This window comes from Mastigoproctus giganteus, chromosome 9, assembly GCF_048544385.1.
Source record: "Mastigoproctus giganteus isolate SK-2022 chromosome 9, ASM4854438v1, whole genome shotgun sequence".
Taxonomy (NCBI): Eukaryota; Metazoa; Arthropoda; class Arachnida; order Uropygi; family Thelyphonidae; genus Mastigoproctus; species Mastigoproctus giganteus.
In genome coordinates this window covers 160,974,414-160,995,347 of record NC_143583.1, presented here as the reverse complement: position 1 = coordinate 160,995,347, position 20,934 = coordinate 160,974,414, and the positions used below count along the sequence as shown (strand labels likewise).

Below are 20,934 nucleotides of genomic sequence, written 5' to 3'. Positions count from 1 at the left end.
AGAGCATTTTTCTGATCATCCTCTTAAGTTTTGTTAAATGACTTCACATAATATTTGGCTAAAAATATCTTTCATCATTAAGTGTTGTTATTTTTAAGGTGATTTTTTTTTTTTAATTATCTTTAAATATGACTTTACTATATGAAAAATATTTTTTGAATGTGTTAGACCTTTAATGCACTGATTCATTTATTTTTTCTCTTTAGATTTGAAACGAGAGGCTACAATTTGCCATATGTTGAAACATCCTAATATAGTTGAGTTGCTAGAAACTTACAGCTCAGAAGGCATGCTGTACATGGTCTTTGAATAGTAAGTTTACAATTTTTTTATCATAGATTTAATTTACTTTGTGCTTTGTTCTTATAATATTAATTTGAACACCTGTAAAAAGATTGAACTGGTATCAGCCAGACATTCCATTTTAACTGTATTTAAACTCACACATTCTAAATATAATGGTTGGAATTTTGCAAATTAGATTGGCATTTGAAAATGGAGTAGTCACAGGCTAGCACACAGAAAGTTAGAAGTAGAAGTTAGTAAGAAAATTATTACTCAAAGTTAGGGGATATAATACCCTACAGCTGCTCATCTTATATTACTGGATATAAGAAAGAAAGAGTCCCAAGCTACTTCAGCGTGTTTGAAGATTGAAGCAAACATGGACTGTATGCTGCAGAGCAACATAGGAGAAGATGATCTCTGACTTTAAATATGCTGGACTTTTTTTTTTTTTTTTTGTCTCAATGATTCCCATACTTATGTTAAAAAATCAAAACAAAAAAAACTGAGCTTTATTATTTTAAAGTATATGATAGTTACCCTCTCTTGCAGTAGTCTGACATCTTGTTGTGATGATGTGTCCACTCATCTAGATATAAATCACAAGGACTTGTATCTAGAGAGTGGGGGGGGCTCAGATTTCTCATTTCCACTATTGCAGTAACATTTTCACAACACCAGCTACTTTAGACCTTATATTGTTATGAGATATTTGGTGCACTCTGCAGAAAATGGTTGGACTTTCATGTTAAGAAGCACAAATGTTTCTCCAGGAACAGGTGGTATCGGGTAGAATTTAGTGCTATTGATGTTTTTTTTATTTATTTTTGATGTTTATTTTAGATTTAGATAGCAAAATGATATATATCATCCACAATAATCAGCATCACTTTCAAATTGTCCAGTTCCTTTTCAATAGCAAGAAGTTGGGTGACGTCATTTAATAGACTGATGATTGAATTCTGTCTTGTAAGAGAAAAACATTTCTTTGCATTTTCTAAACATAGTTTAGAGCATTTCCATTACACATTTAGCTTTCTCCATCCAGCAAAACAACTTTCCTTCATTTACAATTGCAAAGCTGCTATTGATGTTCGACTGCCTGTATAAATAAATAAAATAAATTTTCTGTTTTTACTCCAGGATGACCTCACGGTCAGAGGAGTTCACAAGGTAGAGAGAATACAAGAAACAGCACCGTATTCAGCAGTCAAGGACTTGAACCCAGGTCACTCAAGGCACGTGTACTTATGCACCCGTGCACCTGACCACTCAGCTATGGCGGCCTAGCTTCCACCAACTAAATGGCACATGTAGGAAAATGTACTAGCACACAGCAACTCATAAATAGTTTATACAGTAATACCCCGAAGTTACGCGATAGGTGGGTCCGACGAAAATCGCGTAAGTCGAATTCGCGTAAGTCGGATTACAACTTTGCATATAAATACATATAAATTTTGCTTAATTGGGACCAAGGACTAACATAAACACTAGTTTAGAAGAAAAATATTAATAAAATTGCAGTTCTTTATACATATTAATACAAAATATGTATTAAAAAAACAAATTACTTACGTTAAAAAGTTATTTCGATGTCGATGGCTTCATAAAATCTAACAAATTCGTCTGACGACACAGCGCGTTCTTTTTTTCACGCAGAATTTCTTCGTAGCAAGCTAATAATTTTTTTTATTCCTTGCTTTGTAGCTATAACGCGTTCTACGTTGGAGTCTATGTTTTCTAAAGTTTTTAAGCCCTTTACAATTGAGCCCTTTTCAATTTTCAACCTGTCAAGTTTGCAATTGTCATGTGCTTTTCGCCGTTGCTTCATTTAGGCCTGTAGCACGTGCAATATCACATGGTCTTTCATTTCGCTCAAAGCGTTTCACAATTTCATATTTTTTCTTTATCGACAGAGGTGGACTGGCCATAAGCCTTACCGGGGAAACCCCGGTGGGCCAGTGTGATTTTGGCCATAAACCATAGTATGAGGCCACTATAAATTTTCCCGGGTAAGAATTTTTGATCCAGTCCGCCTCTGTTTATCGATAATTGCTTTTCTTTTTCTCTCTGAATCTGCAGTGTCTTCACCAGGACGCTTCCTTTTCACACCTTTTAATTAAGTATTTTACTCATTTTTAGGGAAAAAAGCACAATTACAAAACGAGGAGGCACGCTTGATACGCATAAACAAAGCTGCGCGCATGTAGCAACTGAATAAACAACACCATAAAGGCAGAGATACACTATTAACACCTCACATTTCTAGGGGTTACTACCATAAAACAATAAAAGTCCAGTTGCGTTTCTGCTAGTGAAATCTGTTATAAACTGGTAGTAAACTCGATCTAATTGCATTTGCGATTATACCGATAGCTGGAATTGTGTTGGTTTTACGTTATTATGGTGAAATGTGTTTCCTCTTCACTGATATAAAAAACATAAAAGCAGCAAAGTTGAATTTTGTTCATCTTTCGCTCTCATTCTCCGCCGTCGCACCATATATCGATAACATATGAAAGACGACCTTGAAGATAGTGGGCGGCAGCGTTGCCAAACGAAAAAATCAAGAACCGCGTAACTCCGAGTTCGCGTAAGTCGGGGTAGTGTAAGTCGGGGTATTACTGTACTATAAAAAAAAAATTTTTTTTCTTCGTGTGAAGAGAAGCTTAAAAGCTTATTCTATGGTCTGTCTGGTGGCAAAAGCCATGACTATTGCAAAATTATGCAGCAAAAAAATTCTCATTACAAACTTTCAAGAGTACTGTTACTTTTTATAATAGTCATAAAGACTATTTACTACACTTATTCAATTTTATTCCTATGGCATGAAATATTTTTAAAAATAGTTTTAAAATTTGTTAAATTTTTGTTTTAGGTTTTGTTTGTCATGCAGGTTGGAAATTTGTGCCAACTCTAGTCTGTGCCATGCGATTCTTTTTGACAAGCGTATTGGCAGTATTGCTGATACTTTTTGATCAAGCTTCATTATATCCTTGTGGGAGACTTTTTTTTAGTCCTAATAACACTGTAAATTAACTTTTTTTTCTGTTGAAATAAGACTTTTTTTTAATGAATGTTTTATGCCTGATTACAAAATTGACTTTAAAATATCTCTCTTATGTCAGATTTTTAAACAGCTTTATTATTTTTATTAAAACTACTTATGTAATAGTAGAAAAAATACAATTACATTTGAAAATTTGATTTCCCTCAAGGCTGGTAACACCTGTTGGCTTTAAAACATTAGAGTTATTAGAGACATCTGAAGATCAGATGTTACGTAGCGCTGCATTTCTCCCCTCTGCTCATGTGACAAATTCAAGACCTCTCTCTGCTTACCATTTTTGGAATGTTTATTATCTTTTTATTATTTATTATTATTATCTGTTTATTGCTCTGTTTATCTGTTTAGAGCCACCCCCTGGAGACATCAGTAAGCTAGGGGAGTGATTATTACATTCACGGGTTAAGGCACGGACACAAGTGTGGGGTTACATGGAGCCACATGTGTACTTAACCCGAAAGGAACAGTATTTACAGAATTCTTTAATTACATACCTGAAAATTGTGGAATACCATAGTATCCAAAACTAAGCAAGATAATATTTGATTATAAGTAAGTGCTGGATAAAAAGTGAAGTATATGTACAAGCAGGTATATCCTTAGTTGAGGCAGTCCATATTTTCCATTTGGTGGTGTCCCTGAGAGTCATAATGGTAGATTTATGTATATGTCCATTAGTTTCTGGCATCTGTAAGTATGATGCTAGCAGAATTTATCGAGGTCGATGGTTAGACTGTTTATCAAATCAACCATGTTTCCTGGAACATGCGTCTCAGGCCTTTGAGGTTGCTGAAACTGATACTCAGCGGGAGCCTTGTGTCCACTTGACTTCTTCTGGCAATTCGGGGAGTTTTTATTAGGTCACTGATATCAAGGTTGTCCTGTAATTAGTCTGGCCTGTGCAAGAAGGTTAGCTGCCACAATTCGTTGTTTCCATGGTGTGACTTCGAGGTTGATGTTGAGTTGGGCCCTAGAAATAGTGTACTGGTTGCCAGTCCACCAGTTGAGCCATTTCAGGAGCCAGTATTCCTGGCTGAGGAACTTGTTGAAGTGTGTTATAGGGGCCGATGACCAAATAGTTGCTGCATAAAGAGGAATGGGGTAAAGACATAGAAGGATATATTTCTTGACCAGTTCAGCATTGTGTATCCCCATTAGTTCTTGGTGGATTGCCTACATAGCAGAATACATTTTTGTTTTCATGTTCAGGAAGTGTACCCGGAATGTGAGACCCTCATGCCATACTAATCCCAGATCCCTGTCCGTTTTAACTTTTTTTAATGGGTGATCCGTTGATGGTAATGTTGATATTATTGTGTTACTTCTTCCAGGTGAATGACATTTGGTTGAATGATTTTTTATTTGCCTGCAGAGTAGCAAGAACCTGCTTTTTGTTAGAGGATATAAAATTTCAGGTCATCAGCATATTACTGGAAATCAGTTTGGGTTGCCAGAAAAGGCTCTAGCACTGTGGCAAATAGGTTGATGATAGGACTCCCCCTTCCTTCTGGGATACCCCTATTAGTAGTGCACTTTGTCCAGAAGATACAGTGTGAGATGATGAGATCTCTCTCTACTAGGCGCCTCCGTAGCCAGGTGGGCAGGAGCAGCAGTGCGTAGCACACGCTTCTTGATTAGACTGGGTTCGAGCACGTGACCACTAAATATGGAGGATGCGGAAAGGTCATGGAATGACCACTGCCATATCCCCGGAGCAATATGGCCTTAGTTGCTGTTGCTCCTAAAAACCAAATAACAAACAACATCTTTCTACTCCAGGATTGATTTAATTATGCTGAGAATATTTCCTGTAATGTTGAAGTAATGCTGGAGAATGGTGATTAGAGATGTTATATTTATTTTCTCATAGGTTGCTTTAATATAAAAAAAAAAAAAAAACCCATCTAGCTGTGTCCTGTCATTGAGTGCTGTCTGGATTCTGATAATGGTATCCATGAGGTTACTATTTGTAGATCTCCCCCTAATCATGGTATTGAGGTATGGGGGCCGGTGATTGAAACAGTGGTCTGCAGTGGAGGGCTGAATTTCTTTTTCAAATATCTGAAGGAACCCACAGCTGATGGCAATAGGCCTGAAATCTTGTGGCCGCTTGGGGTCTCTGCATTTAGGGAATGGACGGACAAAATACGTGTTCCAGATCTTTGGGATCTTTCCACTTTCAATGATTCTATTGAAGATATGTACACTGGTGTGCAAAGCTTAAGGACCAACACTATTTCTAAAGGTTACAATTACAAAACCTTTACTTAAGGTACTCTTTACTGATGAGAGTAGATTCAGTCTCGGAAGCAATTCTGGACGTCAGCTAATCTGGTGAGAGTTTGGCACACGGTATCACCCCGCAAACATCACCAAAAGGGAGTGATATGGCAGTCGAGGTGTTCTCGTCTGGTGATCTTAACAGCTGCAGTGCGTTGGGGTGTGTTATCATCCATAAACATGAACTCGGGGCCAAGGGCACCTCGGAACAGATGCACATGGGGAAGGATTACCTCAGTAAAGTAGTGTGCACCGGTTACAGTACCACCACGTTCCTCCAAGATATCTTAGATGGACGTACAGTCAGTCCTCATATAGCACGATAGTTGTGTTCCTAGAAACCCTCGTGCAATGCAAAATCGTGCAATATAAACAACAGGCCCTATGGGAAAAATAGGGTTAGGTGCCGACCACCCAAGATTGAACACACATTTTAACCAAAACATTACCAAACAATAAACAATCGTAAAAAAATACTTATGTATTTTATTACGACTATTACGTAATAAAATATTGCTAATGCTTTTGCTTCTATCGTAAGCAAACTTGTTTTTTGTTTGATTTTCCATCCAGACAGATGACAGCCATTCGATCTCTTCCAATTCTTTGTGTCTTAATCTAATGGCTTTTAATTACACTTTGAGTTGTTCCTGCTATCAAAGTTGTTTTTATTTTATTTTCTCTGCATTCTTTGTAATTCTCTGCGTTGCCTCATTTAGGTCTGTAGCACATTCAATATCACATGGTCTTTCATTTCGCTCAAAGCGTTTCACAATTTCATATTTTTTCTCTATCGACAGAGGCAGACTGGCCATAAGCCTTACGGGGGAAACCCCGGTGTGCTGGAGGCCGGGGTGATTTTGGCCATAAACCATAGTATGAGGCCACAATAAATTTTCCCGGGTAAGAATTTTTGATCCAGTCCGCCTCTGTTTATCGGTATTGCTTTTCTTTTTCTCTCTGAATCTGCAGTGTCTTCACCAGGATGCTTCCTTTTCACACCTTTTAAGTATTTTATTCATTTTTAGGGAATAAAGCACAATTACAAACCGAGGGAGGCACGCTTGATACACATAAACAAAGCTGCATGCTTGTAGCAACTGAATAAACAACACCATAAAGGCAGAGATACACTATTAACACCTCACATTTTACTAAAGCACATTTCTAGGGGTTACTGCCATAAAACAAAAACAATTTCCAGTTGTGTTTCTGCTAGTGGAATCTGTTATAAACTGGTAGTAAACTCGATCTAATTGCATTTGTGATAATACCGATAGCTGGAATTGTGTGGGTTTTTACCTTATTATGGTGAAATGTGTTCATTCCTATCGTGTTGCGTTCGGTTGGGGTGATTCTGCGTTCAACTGCCATTTCTTGTAAACACAAATGCGAATCGTGCATAAGCGAATTAAGGTTCGTGTTATATAAGATATCGTTCCCCTATTTATAAATCGTGTATGATTGAATTCGTGTAATGTAAACACGTGTTATACGAGGACTGACTGAACACAACTCCAGATACTGGAAGGTGGTACTGTAACCGGTGCACGCTACTGTACTGAGGTAATACTTCCCCATGTGCATCTGTTCTGTGGTGCCATTGGCCCCGAGTTCATGTTTATGCTTGATAATGCCACACCTCAATGCACTGCAGCTGTTGATATGCTTTTGGAAAGTGTTCTTATGGATTGGCCTGCCCTTTCTACCGATCTAAATCCCATCGAACACATATGAGATGCTCTCGGGAGACACCTAGCGGCATGTCCACACCCACCAGAAAATCTTCACGAGCTGACAGAGGAATGGACGACATTGTCAAGAACTTGTCAAAACATTGTTCTAAGTATGGACAGGCAGTGTAAAGCCTGCATCGACACTAGGGGTGGCCATATCTCCTACTGAGGACCACCTCTTCCCTTTGTTCCATCTTTGGCAGTGATGCATCTGTATCATGGCTATGTTGCCATTTTTGAATAAAGTCCCTCTGTACCGTTTTGTTTCCATTGTTGTGTTGGTGTTGTTTCTTTCATCATTTCTGTACCTCACGAGGTTCCTTTGATATGCTTTTCCCATATCCAGGCCATACCTGTGAGAAGCTACAGGTGAAAACCTGACTGGTCCTTAAATTTTGCACACCAGTGTACCGGGGGGGGTCTGTAATATATGACATTCATAGTTTTTGACAGTAGTTTTTTGACAGTCTTCATCAGATAGCTTTGGGTTATGGTTAAGAGTGATATTGACGGTTTGCATGGAAGGCCAAAAAGTGTTACAGGGAACTGTGGGTGCAGTTGGTCAGTCTGTTGAAAAGTGAGCTTGGTCCACTTTTTAAATATTTCTTCTTTCATAGAGATTTTATTGTGGCTCTGCTTTTGTAGTCTTTTAGAATTTTTCAGCTTGTCCAGGGCAAGTTGGTTGCAGGCTAGTCTTTTCTATCTTAAGAGGAGAGCCCTTACCTTTTTGTAGGCAAGGGCTCTCTTCTTGTTTGAGAACACTTCCAAGTGTGGTTAAAGAATTTGTTCAACAGAATGCCAGATCTTTTAAGTTCATGAGCTACTATTCTTGTGAATTTCCACTAGTATATTGCATTGTCACCCAGAGAGTTTGTGCATTTTCTGAAAAAGGAATAAAAACAAAATTACTGCTTGAGGTTGTTTTTCTTCCTTTATGTGGTCTTCATTTTCAAACTGCTGGGATAAAAATGTATCATGTCTTGCAGATGCCCAAATGAGTTTCAAAAAGATGTCTGAAATCTTCGGCAAAACACACACACACACACACACACACACACACACACACACACACACACACACACACACACACACACACACACACACACACCTGTATGTGCTGTGACTTATTGATGATACAAATATGTCAACATTTCATGCCAGCTATATGTTGAATTCACCACAACATGACTTTTTGATATCAAAATAAATATCAAAAACATGACGTTTTTGATATTCCAAGGAATATAATATGTTGTCTTTATGGTCCTTGTATGTTAATGTTACATAATTAATTATTAATAATCACTATTACATATATACAATAATAACAGTTATAATTTCCTATAGTATGGAAGGTGCTGATCTCTGCTTTGAGATTGTAAAGAGGTCTTCAGCAGGTTTTGTCTATAGTGAAGCTGTTGCAAGGTAAGTATACATTTCTTCATTCTTGCTATACTAAACTAAAGAAAAAACCAAAAAGGAAAATATATGTATTTTCTATAATACTGTTGATATATGCAGCAGTATTGCTGTGAGTTGTTTTGGTACTGCACTAGAAATAAAAGGCTTGTGTGCACCCTCCATAGCCAGGTGGGCAGGAGCAGCAGTGCTTAGCACATGCTTCTTGATTAGACCGGGGTTCGAGCCCGTGACCACCAAATATGGAGGATGCAGAAAGGTCAGGGAATGACCACCGCATATCCTGGAGCAATATGGTCTTAGTTGCTAATGCTCCTAAAAACCAAATAACAAACAAACAAGCTTGTGCACATGTATATGCATGCACACTCACACTTTCATGAAGTATTATTGCCTTTTATTTTCAGTATAGTGCAAATATACAAACCCTAGAATTTCTTTCATTGTTTTTCATTTTATTTCAGAATTCCAGATCAGTATCTCTCATATTGGAGATTTAAATAATTTATTTTTTGTTTGCACTCTGGGATACCCACATAAGGTCAGAAGAGAGCTTACAACTGCAGTGATTTATGAATATCTTGCTGTATTTTTTGGTATCATGTGTAGTTGAATGCGCAGTATGCATAACTCTGCAAATCATTTTCTTATTTTTTTATAGCAAACCTTCATCTTAGTTTAGTCTATAATAGGACTTGTTTACAATTTTTAAAGCACACGTAAAAAACCTAGCAAAATGTAATGAAACATGATTTTTCAAATTTTAAGATTACAATTTGAGTTGTCTCACCTCATCAGCACGGCTTCTGATGGCCTGATGATGATTTTACTTGCATGATGAGAGATGCCAAATTAGACCTTGTATCTTTTCTTGCCTGTGTGATAAAAAAAAAAAAAAAAATGTGGCATTAAGGCCTCTTACACACAAAAAGCAAAATCTACAGAATGGTTTAGAGCAAGTAATTAACTTAATTTTTCAAAATTAAGTTTTTGTATCTTTTGCCAACTTGTGAATTAAAACTTAACTTGTCAGATGTTTTAGTGATGAGTTGTTAGCCTTCGCTCTGATAATGATATGCCAGTAATCATCAAAATGGGGGTTGAGTGGATGGAACCAACTACCATAAGTAATACTTTTCTTTTCAGAGAAGTGTTGCTTATTAGTAGTGCAATGTGGAGCAACTCATTGTAGCCTTATAACTGGAGTGATCAATTCTTATAATTAGATTAAATTTTTTTTTTTTTTTTTTTGCCTGTGCTATACAAAAAAATAGACAAGTCCTATATTATAGACAAAAGGTGAAGTCTATAGATAGGCATAGAGCAGTTAATTAACTCAATTTTTAAAAATTTCAGTTTAGTGAAAACTTTCTCTTCTCTGAGTAGTGCTATGGATTGAATGTATGATTACTCATATATTTAAGTTTAAGTTAATATTTTTACTTAATTCTTACAAAATCTCATCTTGCTTCTCCACTGTGGTCTCATTTGTACAGTATGAGTGTGTTCCAAGGTTAGTGGTCAGCAGACTTTTGACTGCTGCAAGTTAATGTGGTAAGCATGTGAACTCATGATAGAAAATCTGCTAGCTGCCTGACAACTACCAAATTTATTTATTAAGCCATATAAATTTGTGATGAATGTATGATGTTAAATACTTGAAGATGTAAAACTTTGTGATTGGATCAACACATAAAACAACTTTGATGGCACAGCATGTAACTCAAAATGTAATTAGTGGAGCTTAGTGATTCTCCTGATTGTCATTCTGGATGTTGGCCTGTATGGATCTGAATAAGCATGAGGAATAGCTTAAGGTGAAGCATAGTTTGGTAAATGATCACAAGAAGACTTGGAATCCTTGAAGTGCAGAGCAGATTCTTCCTGATGAGGTAGAACACGCATTGAAGAAAATGAAGAATCGGAAAGCCCCGGGGGAAGATGAAGTTACTGTAGAGTTGTTAAAATTGGGAGGAAGAGACATAACACAAAAACTGGCAAGGCTCTTCACAAAGTGCATTAGAAAAGGTGTGACGCATAAGCAGTGGAATAATGCAATCATAGTTTTGCTGCATAAGAAAGGAGATAAATCAGAAATTGGAAATTATAGACCAATTAGCTTGTTATCCCACATCTACAAGTTGTTCACAAGGGTCATTACTAACAGATTAGAAAGAATACTTGATGAGAATCAACCAAAAGAGCAAGCAGGCTTTAGGACAGGATTCTCAACTATGGATCACCTTCACGTAATATCACAGCTAATGGAGAAAGCAAATGAATATAAAACACCATTATGCCTGGCATTTGTGGATTATGAAAAGGCATTTGACTCCATACAGCATAAGGCAATGTTTCGGGCACTGGAAAGACAAGGCATAGATACCCCATATATTATGATTTTGAAGAAAATGTATGAGAGTGCTACCTCCTTTATTAGACTAGACAAAGACAGTAGGAAATTTAAAATCGAGAAAGGAGTTCGACAAGGAGACACAATATCTCCGAAGCTGTTTACTGCTGCCCTCGAGGAAGCTTTCAGAAGATTAGACTGGTCGCAGAAAGGAGTCAATGTGAACGGAGAGTACCTAAACCATTTACGATTTGCAGATGACGTTGTGGTTATAAGCCACGATCCCAAAGAATTAGAGGAAAATCTTAATCAGTTATGCACAGTTAGTAAGGATTTTGGACTAAAGATGAATATGGCTAAAACAAAAGTAATGATGAACAAGTATGCCACGGAAAGGGAAATAATGATTGAAGGAGCAGTAATTGAAAAGGTGGAGTCATATACTTATCTGGGACAAGTTATTAGCTGTAATAATGATAAATGACTGGAAGTTAAGAGAAGAATAAATTTTGGATGGATAGCATTCAGGAAATATAATCACATACTGAAGAGCAATATCCCAGTTTGTCTGAAATGTATAATAATGAATCAATGTATACTCCCCACGATGACTTATGGAAGTGAAACTTGGGCACTCACCAAAAGAATGGAAGAGAAGCTGAGAACTACACAGCGAAGAATGGAACGAATTATATTGGGACTCAGACTGTTAGATAAGAAGAGAAACACATGGATTAGGCAGCAAACTCAAGTAAAGGACATTCTTATCAAAACTAAAGAACTAAAATGGTCATGGGCAGGACACATAGCTCGAAGACATGATGACAGATGGACTAAGAAAATAATGGAATGGTACCCAAGAGGAGCTAGAAGAAAACCTGGAAGACAAAGGCAGAGATGGATAGATGAAATTCATGAGTTTTTGGGTAGTAAATGGATGGCCAGTGCTCAAAACAGAAGGAACTGGAAATTTGCTGGAGAGGCCTTCATCCTGCAGTGGATTGAAAATGGCTGATGATGATGATGATCCAGTTTTCTCTCTGTCGCTCACTGAGGGTGATGGTAGATGGCTCTCTGTCTTCTAACTTCTCCACTTATGCTGGTGTCCCCCAAGGTTCAATTGTTTCCCCCACTCTTTTCCTCTTGTATATTAATGAACTTCTTCCACTGACCGAAAATCCTATTCATAGTTTTGCTGATGATAGCACATTGCATTCCACTTTCCATTTTGTGAAACCTTGCCTGCTCAATCAGCTTCAACTTCTTGAATATCAGCTACTGATTTCTTAAATGCTGATCTCCAGGTAATTCTCCAGTGAGGCAAAGATAACTTAGTTGAACTCAGTCTTGTCTTATATCTTGCAAAATGGATTCTTCTGCTCCTATGATTATCTTTGGCGACACTCCGATTTCTATGCAAAATGATATATTTCTTTTGGGGATTATCCTGACTTCTAATCTCTCTTGGCACAAGCACATTCATATATTGCTTCCCCTGCATCTAAAAAACTTGGTTTTATCTTTCGCTCTCAGCATTACTTTTCTTCCAAACAGCTGTTCACTTTGTACAAATCGCAAATATGCCCTAGTATGGAATATTGGTCCCACATTCTGGGGCAGTGGTCCCAAAACCTCTCTCAGGCTTCTAGAGTCCATTCAGAAGAGGTTAGTTAGATTAATTAATGACTCATCTCTAACTGAGTCTCTCCACTTGCTGTGTCATAGATGTACTGTTTCTGCTGCATGCCTTTTCTACAGATACTTCCATGAGCACTGTTCTTCTGAATTGGCTTCTATAATTCTTTCTCTCTCTTCTAAAACAGTCCAAACATGTGCCGCAACCAGTCAACATCCATTTACTGTTCAACTTCAAACTCACAGAATCAACTTTTCATCTTCCTCGTTTATTCTTTCAACTGCCGTTTTCTGGAACAACCATCTTTCGTACGTATTTCCTGAAAATTACAGTCTATAGAAGTTCAAGTCTAATGTCGACAAATATCCTCTTTCCTCTTCTCAACCTCCAAACCAAGCACGGTATTAAGTACTATAGGTTCTAATACCTCTCATGCTTGGGATTTGAATAAAAAAAAAGAAAAAAAAAGCAGCCTCCAGTGCATGTTACCCCTATATATAAACTGAAGAACTCGTTGATTGATTGCCTGAAGAACTCATTGATTGCTCCAGAATTATGGCATTCAGTACAATTTTACGAATTAGTACAGTACAAGTTGTTCTACAGTCTGATAGTACATTTTCTAAAATTCTTACAAAAATGGCAACGGAGAAGCGTTATTACCAGGTGAACTTAAAATTATAGAATCGATTTGTTACCAAAGAATATGATACTAATTTATGTCTGCAAGGGATTCAACTATTTTTAAGAAATAGAGATGTAAATGCCTATGATAAAAATGCTTTAGTTGCAGATGAAACGCATGAAGTGTTTGCGCAAGATTTATACCAAGGATATTATTCTGAAGAACAATTAGCAAGTATGCGAAATAAAATTCATAAAATGTCAGTGACTGAAACTGCAGGACTTCCATACATTCTACCATTATTGAAAGGAAAACCGTACATGATTACTACAAATATAGATGTGGTCAATGGATTGGTTAACGGTGTAATCAGTACTTTAGTATATTTCGAATTTGAGGACGATGAAACTGTTAAATGAGTATGGATGAAATTTCCTGAGACAAAAATAGGACATAACCTTCAATGTCATTATAAACAATATGCGAAAGATAAACATTTACCTAGTCCATCTGTACCTATTATAAAATGATCAACTACGATTCTATTCAAGAACTATAGGAAATTAACATGTAGATGTACACAATTTCCTTTAGTATATGCTTGTGCTTTGACTATACATAAATCTCAAGGAGGGACCTTCAACAAAGTTGTATATAATTATGAGAAAGATCATCAACTGCAATTTGTATATTACAAATCCCCACGATGATTTCGCATTTCACCATGGCAAAGCTACTAGTAATATAGAACTTTGTGCCAAACTAGATCACTTGAAAAATAATAAGCTACCGTCTCTGCAGGATGATTTCAAGATTTCATACAAAGTGGTATGTATATATATGTATATATATATAGGCGCCTCCGTAGCCAGGTGGACAGGAGCAGCAGTGCGTAGCACACGCTTCTTGATTAGACTGGGGTTCGAGCCCGTGACCACCAAATATGGAGGATTCGGAAAGGTCAGGAGCAATATGGTTTTTAGGAGCATTAGCAACTAAGGCCATATTGCCCTGGGATATGCGGTGGTCATTCCCTGACCTTGCCGCATCCTCCGTGTTTGGTGGTGACGGGTTCGAACCTCGGTCTAATCAAGAAGCGTGCGCTACACACTGCTGCTCCTTCCCACCTGGCTACGGAGGCGGCCTGGAGCAATATGGCCTTAGTTGCTAATGCTCCTATAAACCAAAATAACAAACAATAACAACAACAACAAAGTGGTATATCTATATTGTCAATGAACGTACAAAGTTTACCGGCCCATGTTCGAGATATCGAAACGTATGCAATCTTACAGCAATCCAAAATATCGATATTAAGTGAAACGTGGTTGGATAATGATGAACATATATCACTTAAACCTTTCCAATGTGTGACTCAGTTTAAAAGGTCAGATGTTCGTAGTGGTGGTGTTGTGATATATCAGGGGTGGCAACTTAATTTCTGATGCAATCTACTTTTTTTCTTCAAAATGTGCCACAATCTACCATCTGAAGAATTTTATTGCAAATGGTTAAAAAAGTTAATCAACACATATTGAAAAATGTTTATAAATTTTAAAATTAAATGCAATTCAGAAAGTTTATTTTAAATTCATGCGTACATAAATTTTTAATTTATGTGAAGTTCATGTCTTCATGTCATCTGCCAAGCTTTCAAAATCGGCGATATATAATAAGGCCAACTGTTAAGAATGCAAGTCCGTAAGAGTAGAGCGATTCTTTGTTTGTTTCAAATGCGAAAAGGCCGATGTGAATCGGCCTTTTCGTATTTGAAACAGGAATTTAAAAATTCACTGCAATTTTTTACATTTGGGTACTTTTCTCGGCAAACATATTTCCAAAAGTCTTTTTCTGTGATCTAGCTTTTAGGAAGATATCTTTTAGCAATGTAATAATTTCATTTTCAAGTAATATTTTCTCTATGTGAAAAATCTCAGTGATTTTTTTCCTGCAATTTGTTTCGTATCTAAGTTGACATTAAATGGATAAGAAATATTGAAAAATGTCTTCGATTGTTTTAAAATCACTGAATCTGGTTTCAAAATCATCCACAACTTTCTCAATTTCAGAAACATATTTCTCACTATTAAATTCAAAAACAAGATATTTTTGCAAATGATCTTGCATATTTACAAATTGATCGAATTTTTTTGCTTTGAGATCCTTAGCCATTGCCAAAAATTGATATTTATATGCAGAAATACCACTAATCATGTCACCCACATTTTTATTTTTTTCTTGTAATTTCAAATTCAGATCACCTAATTTACTGGTAAAATCTGCCCAAAAAGCCAGATCACACAGCCACTCTGTATCTTGTAGCTACTGATAATCATCTCCCCTTTGATCAACAAAATTTTTAATTTCATTCAGCAAATTTCGAAATCTCTGTAGAAACTTACTCCGACTCATCCACCTCACATGTGTGTGTGTGTGTGTGTGTGTGTGTGTGTGTGTGTGTGTGTGTGTGTGTGTGTGTGTGTGTGTGTGTGTGTGTAATATCATATCCTATTCATTTACATCAAGATTCATTTTGAAAAGTCTCCTTTGAAGAGATTGTCCTCTGATGGAATTCATGACTTAGAAAGCTATATCCATAACACTTTTAGTATTTAATTTTTTTCTGGCTAACACTTGTTGGTGGATTGTACTGTGGTAACTGAAAAAATCTGGGAATCCATGATCCTTTTGGTACAATTCGAAATCCGTTAAGATGCCCTGTCATTGCTTTAGCTCCATCTGTTATTGATATGAGCTTAAATAGTGGTAATTTAATTTTTTCAATAAAATTTTTGAATGCATTAAATCTATCAACTCTAGTTCTTTCTTTTAACGAAACCATACCCAGCAGTTCTTCTCTAGTGGCAAAATCTTCAAAAACCATATGAACAAAAATGAGCAATTGAGTTATATCACTGACATCTATAGATTCATCCAGTTGTGAAGAAAAGGACACAATTAGCAATATGAGCACGCAATTGTTCGCTCACATTTTTACTCATTTTTTTCGATGCGTCGCATCAGAGTATTTCGAGATAATTGCAGATCTTGAAGAGCACTTTTAATTTCATTTTTGTCCTTAAAATTTTCAAAAAGAGAATCTGTTATTTCTAAAAATGCATCTTTTATGAATTGACCATCAGAAAATGGTTTACATTTTTTTGCAAGAAGATGAATCACTTTAAATGATGCTACAGTTACTGCTGTAGATTAAGTTAGGTGTCACAAAGAAATTTTGTTGTCCGAATAATCTGGATTTAAGTTCTTTTAATTTATTTTTTCTAAGGTCACTATTAGGTTGAAAATCCGATTGGTATTTACCATGGAGTGTGTTGAAGTGCCTTTCTAAATGTCCTTTTTTGGGTATAGCCATGGAAGCATCGCAAATCAAACAACATATTTCTTTTATCATTACAAAAAAGAATTCTAGTTTTCACTCTTGATGAAAATGATACGTTTACTCATTTTCATAGTATTCATTTTAAATCAAAGTATAAGCACTGTCCAATGATTAATATTAAGTAAGCTAAATAAGAATTCGACACATACACTATGCTCTCCGCAATGTAACTGCATGAATTTTCACTAGACAAGCCTAGCAGCTGTGCGGCGACAAGAGTAGTGAAGTGGTTCTATGGATTTATAATAATCGTATGCAGTGGGGCTCATAATAATAATATTTAGATTTTGACTAATCTATTTTTTATATATATTTAAAATTCGTTGTGATCGCGATCGCCTTGTTGGCAATCCCTGCAATATATCAACGTGAAAGTTCAATTATCATCAGTGCACCCCCATATCTTTGCACAATATGATAGCAGTAATATATAAGCGGTATCAGAAGAAATTGGGCCGACTGGGCTAGCCAGGTGGGTAAAGTGCCTGCCTAGTAACCCAAAGGTCGCGGGTTCGAATCCCGCCTCGGGCTTGGATCAAAGTACTACAAAAACCTTGGGAGGTGCACTATGGCCACAGAAGCCGATGTGCCAACAACTACCAAAAAAAAAAAAAAAAAAAAAAGAAGAAATTGGAGACATTTGTGGATCTTTATGCAAATTCAATAGTGAATATATTTTCATCGTTGCCATATACATCACTCCAGCGATGTTGTTAGATATAATTCAAAAATTCATAAACAAGAATTTGATGCTATATTCTATTGAATGTGCAAAATTATTGGAAGAGCCACCAGATCGTATACCTATAGTTCTCGATGGTGATTTAAATCTAGAATTAAATTCTGAGACTGGAAAGAAATTTTGTAAATTTATGAAAGATGTCTTCAATTTAGATATTAAGTCAAATACTTTAGTAAATACTGCACGTAATGGAACGACAATTGATGAAGTATTTACTCGGGAATTAGTCATTTGAGTGTCAAAATTATATATCTTATTTCAGTTACCATACACCAATAATTTTAGTGTTATTATAATATATTTTATACGAATTATTTCATTGTACACTAGTACAATGAAAAATTCCATTCATTGTACTGAAATTATTTTTTCAATAAAAATAATGCAGCAATACTTTTTTTTTTTTATTTTACTGTACCAGTTTCATAATGAGTTCCTGCAGTAAACAGGTTTTTAATGGCTGCGGCTGTGACATCATCAGTGACACTATCAGTCTCAGAGTAGAGCAGCAGCAACAGCAACTCATTATGTACCTGGTACATAATTTTGGTCTTTTTTTTTTTTTTTTTTTTTGGGCTGGTGCTGTATAAGCTTGCTTTCATGCATCATATGCCTCTGCTAATGCTAATAAATTTGGAGAATCCTCTCAATACCTGGAAGTAGAGAAAAAAATGGGGTGTTGCTTCATTGCAGAACATTTTTGTACTCAGTGTTTATAAACTCACAGAACTCTTTCAGCTGGGTTATGTGCATGGTGTAAATGTGAAAACATATATAAATTTTTATTTTGAGGACTTCTGTTTCAACAGGTAAGACATCAGCTGCAGTTTGAAGACGGTTGTGAACAATATGGGCACCACAACCAACATCCACAATATTTCTTTCCATTTCTTTCTTTAATCGGCTATACAGGCTGGCCTCGATTAATGCGATTAATTCGTCCCACAAGCACATCACGCAAAAGAAACGCGTTAATCAAATATAATAATCAATAGGAAAAATTATAATTGGTCCTTGACCTTCTGGAATGTCTATAAAGAATTTTAAAAATACCTTTTAAATAACTTTTTAACTGTATACAATGTAAAATATAATGAAAATAATTACGGAATTAAATGTTTATTGCATAAAACAGCAGTTCCCAAACTGTGTGCTGCGAAATATTTTAAATTTTCGAGGAAAACACAGCGATACTCGACATCTGTTGGACACTGCACGAACTACTAGCTTGAGGTAGTTCACAGTTTCAACATTTCTTATGAAGTTGTTTGGACCTAATTACTAAACGGAACTGTTAGGTATTTCTTTTGGTCTGGGTGCGCCGTGAAAAAATTACTGAGACACTAAGGGCACCGTGAACCGAGAAAGTTTGGGATCCTCTGACATAAAATACACAATGAAGAAATGACTGTTGCGGAAATATTTGAAGAGTGTTAACTTTCTCTTTTCATCAATCAATTTCCGATAGCCGACAACAATCTTCTCTGGGCCCTGGCGAAATAAATATCGCAGAGAACCTCAAACCTTTTGTTTGAGGTTCGCTGTGATATGAAAGATTTCATCTAGTTCTTTTAACGTTATCTCCTTCGCGGCAAAATTTTCATCTGGCTCATTTAAAAATTAGAATTTTTAAATGCAAGTCTGCATTGACTTTATTAGTGGGAGACAAACAAGTAACATGTCTTCTTCTGATGGTTGATGGAACACACCGAGGCGGGCAGCAGGCAAATGTTTGTTTATTGCCCATCAGATGTGCAGTAAGCTTAACACGCGATTCAAATCTTTTTCAAGTATCGCATAAAAAAAAAAAAAAAAAAGATCGCGTTAACTGGAAATTTGCATCATGTAAAGTGAAAAGTATAATTTTCTCAAATAGCGGTAACTGAAACATGCGTTAATCGAACTCGCGTTATGCGAGGCCTGGCTGTAAACATTATTTTCCCCTTTCTGTTACACCTCCAAAATTGGTGTTGTGTTTATCACCACAAAACCCAACTTTTTTGATAAATCATGTTTTTGATAACTGACAACAAATAGTGTGTCAATATTTTTGAAGTTTCATGAGGATCTAACTGAAAACCAAAACACGCAGTAAAATTTTAACTTCTTTTCTATTTTGAAGCATCACTTTGTTATTGATATAAAATTTTATTTATTTAAATCTTCATTAAGTTCATCAATTGCTATTGGTGCAATCATATTTAAAATAATAGCTGCACACTTCATTCTTGCAAAACCAAACTTTGGTTCAAAGAAGTTACATATTAATATTTATGAACAATCAGCTGTTTTGAAGCTTAAATTGTGAGTAGCAGTATGGAACACAAAAGTTGTTTCTTTAGCAGCTATTAAAAGGTCTTTGTCAAATGATCAGCTCTTTTTAATAATGATGAAAGTTTTGAAGAACTGGCTGCTGTAGCCAAACTAGTTTTGTTTTTCACATTTCAGATGATCTTTTATGTTTGAATTCCCAACACGAGACACTGAAAATTCAGATGAACTCTATTCACACTTAACCCTATCGATATAACCATACACCTTTTTCAGAAGAGGATATTCTTCTTTTAATGACTCAGTAAATATATATTTTCTTTTTGGTATTTTTAAATCATAAATTTAAGGGTTCTTTCTTCCTTTTTTTAAAAATTCACTTCAAAATGTAAAATATCATTCACAGATTTAACAAAATTTAATAATATAGAATTGCAATAATTTTTTTTTTTTATCCCTCACACAATTCTTGTGTTAGCCATGAGCTAGTGGAAATTGTATCATAAGTTGGTGTGGCCTGCAGTGTGCTAATTTAATTATACTGCTCTAAGCAAATAATATGAAAACAGTACAGGCAAGTACCATGTGCGAAAAGTTAAAAGATACATGGATAGTGAAAAGTGGCACGAGCAACAGAATACAGGATGTACTGGTATTATGAAAGAAATATAATTCCTGTTAAAATTTTTAGTGTTACTTGTAATAACTGTGTACTTTTGTTAACTGTATTAATTTTTGTTTGTTTGTTATAGGCTTGTTTTTATTTGTTTCTGTATTATAGTCATTATATGCGACAGATTTTAGAAGCTATTCGCTACTGTCATAATAATGACATTATCCATCGAGACATCAAACCACAGTGTGTCTTAATAGCTACTAAAGAGAACTCAGCTCCATTAAAGTTGGGTGGGTTTGGTGTAGCCTTACAACTTTCTTCTGGTAGTTCAGTATATAGAGAAAGTAAGTGAAAATCCTTCAAAAATCAATATGTCCATTGCATGTATAATTGTTTCATTCTCATCCTGATAAAAATAATAAACACATTATAGGATATCTATCAAGTCTGTAATAAATGTAAACATTTGATATTACTATGATTGCTTCTTGAATTTTTTTA

General features: G+C 35.9%; 1 protein-coding gene across 1 annotated transcript in view; it reads left to right on the top strand.

The window, feature by feature from the left end:
* The window catches only part of LOC150080848 (peripheral plasma membrane protein CASK-like), a 669,094-nt gene that overhangs the window by 47,534 nt on the left and 600,626 nt on the right, over nt 1–20,934 (top strand). Inside the window, exons 3-5 of the mRNA XM_090381386.1 lie at nt 207–312; nt 8,719–8,796; nt 20,599–20,777. Of these exons, the coding sequence (XP_090237512.1) occupies nt 207–312; nt 8,719–8,796; nt 20,599–20,777 (363 nt within the window). The remainder of the gene's footprint in view (nt 1–206; nt 313–8,718; nt 8,797–20,598; nt 20,778–20,934) is intronic.